The 2,335-nt window shown below is 36.4% G+C and overlaps 1 protein-coding gene across 1 annotated transcript; it reads right to left on the minus strand.

The window, feature by feature from the left end:
• Positions 1–670: 670 nt before the first annotated feature.
• LOC137206184 (probable RNA-binding protein 46) lies at positions 671–2,294 on the minus strand. The gene is given in 2 exon segments (XM_067704900.1): positions 671–977; positions 979–2,294. Coding segments are annotated over 2 exon segments (1,455 nt in total). The 3' UTR covers positions 671–838.
• Between the last annotated feature and the right edge of the window lie 41 nt (positions 2,295–2,335).

Below are 2,335 nucleotides of genomic sequence, written 5' to 3' on the forward strand. Positions count from 1 at the left end.
TGCATTCTTGGATATCTGTTTCTTGGATATCTGTTAATTGTTTTGTATCTTTATGATCACCAAAAAAGGGAATCTCTGATTTCTCTTGCTCTATCCACAATGAAGCTCCTTTTAAATTTGGTACTGACACTAAGGGGTCGTCCATGAAGAAAAGATATAAAACAGTGAATTCATATTTGCTTCTTTTTTGAAACTGTACTAGGTATCAAACCAGCAGAAACATTTACCCCTGGACTGCAAAAACTCTCCAATATTTCATTATTTAAATACTAATGTAAACATTTATACAACCCAATAAACCAATTTAACATTAGAATCCTACTGGTACCATAAAACAGTAAAATGAATCATCTTTATAAAGTAAACTTCAAGAAACCATTGTCAACTTACAGTACAGAAAAATCCAAAAATTAAACCAAATTATTTCTTTAAAAACCAACATTTGAAATATTACTGTTCCACAATAAACATTCATTTTACGTATCAGTAATTTATTGCTTCATTAGTTATAATGTTTACAGATGTGTGTGAGTACTAAAGACCAAATTTGTAAATCCTGTACTTTCCAAAAACTCAACTATGTTCTTTGGTGTAGTGTAAGCCAAGGGTGTGAAAATGACTATGAAGTGATTACTTATAAAATGTACGGTGTTTCTAGGAACAGAAGAAATTAGGTCATCTAATGCACAGGTAAAGTTTTTTCTATATTTTCCTGGTGCTATAAATGAGGGCTAAAAATGAATGTTAACTTAGTGTTGTCATGGGACTTAATATTAAGCCAACAGGAATGAGATCAACTGCAGGAGAATAAGCTCAAGCAACATCAGAAAGGACCTGTTTATTTTCTCCAAATTCTTCTACATAGGTCCAGGCTGAAGAGATTGTGTTCCCTGTCCAAATGAAGTAACGTAAGCTGGGCTGCCAGTTCCTTTGCATCTTCCAACGTAGTACAGAGTTTGTCTGGCACGAAGTAACTCGGATCCGTTTGCAATAGCAGGAATAACGATTTTATATGCCAAGAGTACTTTCCCATCTTGACTTGTTGCTGAATATAAATAATACTCTGGTGGTGCCCAATTATTTTTGTTGCAGTAATAATCCAAATGCATTACTTCAGAATTGAAATGATTGGATTTTAAAGAATACATACTAATTGGAGTAAGCTTTGTTCCAGGAAAAAATGGATAAGCGCATCTTTCAATTTCGGGGAGGCTTGGGCCATGCTGGCCATTGAGACAAGCTGGAAGAGTTGGTACCATGCCTAGAGTTTTTGGGTGGCTCTCTTCTTTGTTAGCAAACACAATCAGGTTTTCTGAATTGGGGCTAATCTGACCATTAAGATGCTGTCTCCAAGTGTTTTCTTTATTTACAGGTTTTCCCAGTGTTACCTCAATACTTGCTCCATCAATGCATTTTCCATTCATAACAGACATAGCAGCCACTGCATCTTCTCGGTTGAAAAAGTGAACAAAAGCATAATCTCTACGTTTCTTTACTCATTCAACTGCACCAGGTTTGAATTTATTGAATTCTGCTTTAATTGTTTCCTCTGTAGTTGAGATCATTACATTTCATACATAGAGAACTTTAACTCTCTGCATGGTTTCCTCATCAACCTCTTTCTCTGGGTCAGTCCAATCTATCTGAATGGTATGGCCCTACAGTTTGAAGGTTCCTGGAATTAGTTTTCTCCTAGCCATAGCAGTAGCTCTGTGAGATTCATACTCAACAAACGCAAAACTGCGATTTTTGGTCTTATCAGTTGCGCTTGGGTAAACAATGACATCTACAACTCCTTCTGTAACTTTCTTCATTTCATCCAAGATTTCTTCCTTCTTCTTTTCCTTCAGAATAACTCCAATAAATAATCTGCAATTATCCAAGCTTACACACACACCGATAAACTTCCCTGGTCGAATCTCATAATTATTAAGAATTCTGATGGCTAACTGGGCTTCTTCTTTTGTAGTACACATCACAAAAGCATAACCTCGATTTTCACCACTAAATTCCATCGTAAGTCGAAATTCATATATCTTCCCAGCTCTTTCAAATACAGGAACTAATTCATCTTCATACATATCACGAGGTATTTTTCCTACAAAAACTTCACATCCTCTAGGTGGAGGTGGACCTTCCCAACCTGGAGGCGTACCACCAAACTTCCTTTGCCCATTTTCTTGAACCATGTTGTATCCAGTCTTTTCCATCAAAGCAAGTAATGCTGCTTCATTCTGAGTACCAGTTCGGACTTTACTGCATCCATTTGTTCCATCTGTATTTTCTTCATTCATGGTTGCAGTTCCCCTCGGGTCTTCAAATGTTGGTGCTAAAT

Source organism: Pseudorca crassidens, chromosome 14 (genome assembly GCF_039906515.1).
Source record: "Pseudorca crassidens isolate mPseCra1 chromosome 14, mPseCra1.hap1, whole genome shotgun sequence".
NCBI classification, from domain to species: domain Eukaryota; kingdom Metazoa; phylum Chordata; class Mammalia; order Artiodactyla; family Delphinidae; genus Pseudorca; species Pseudorca crassidens.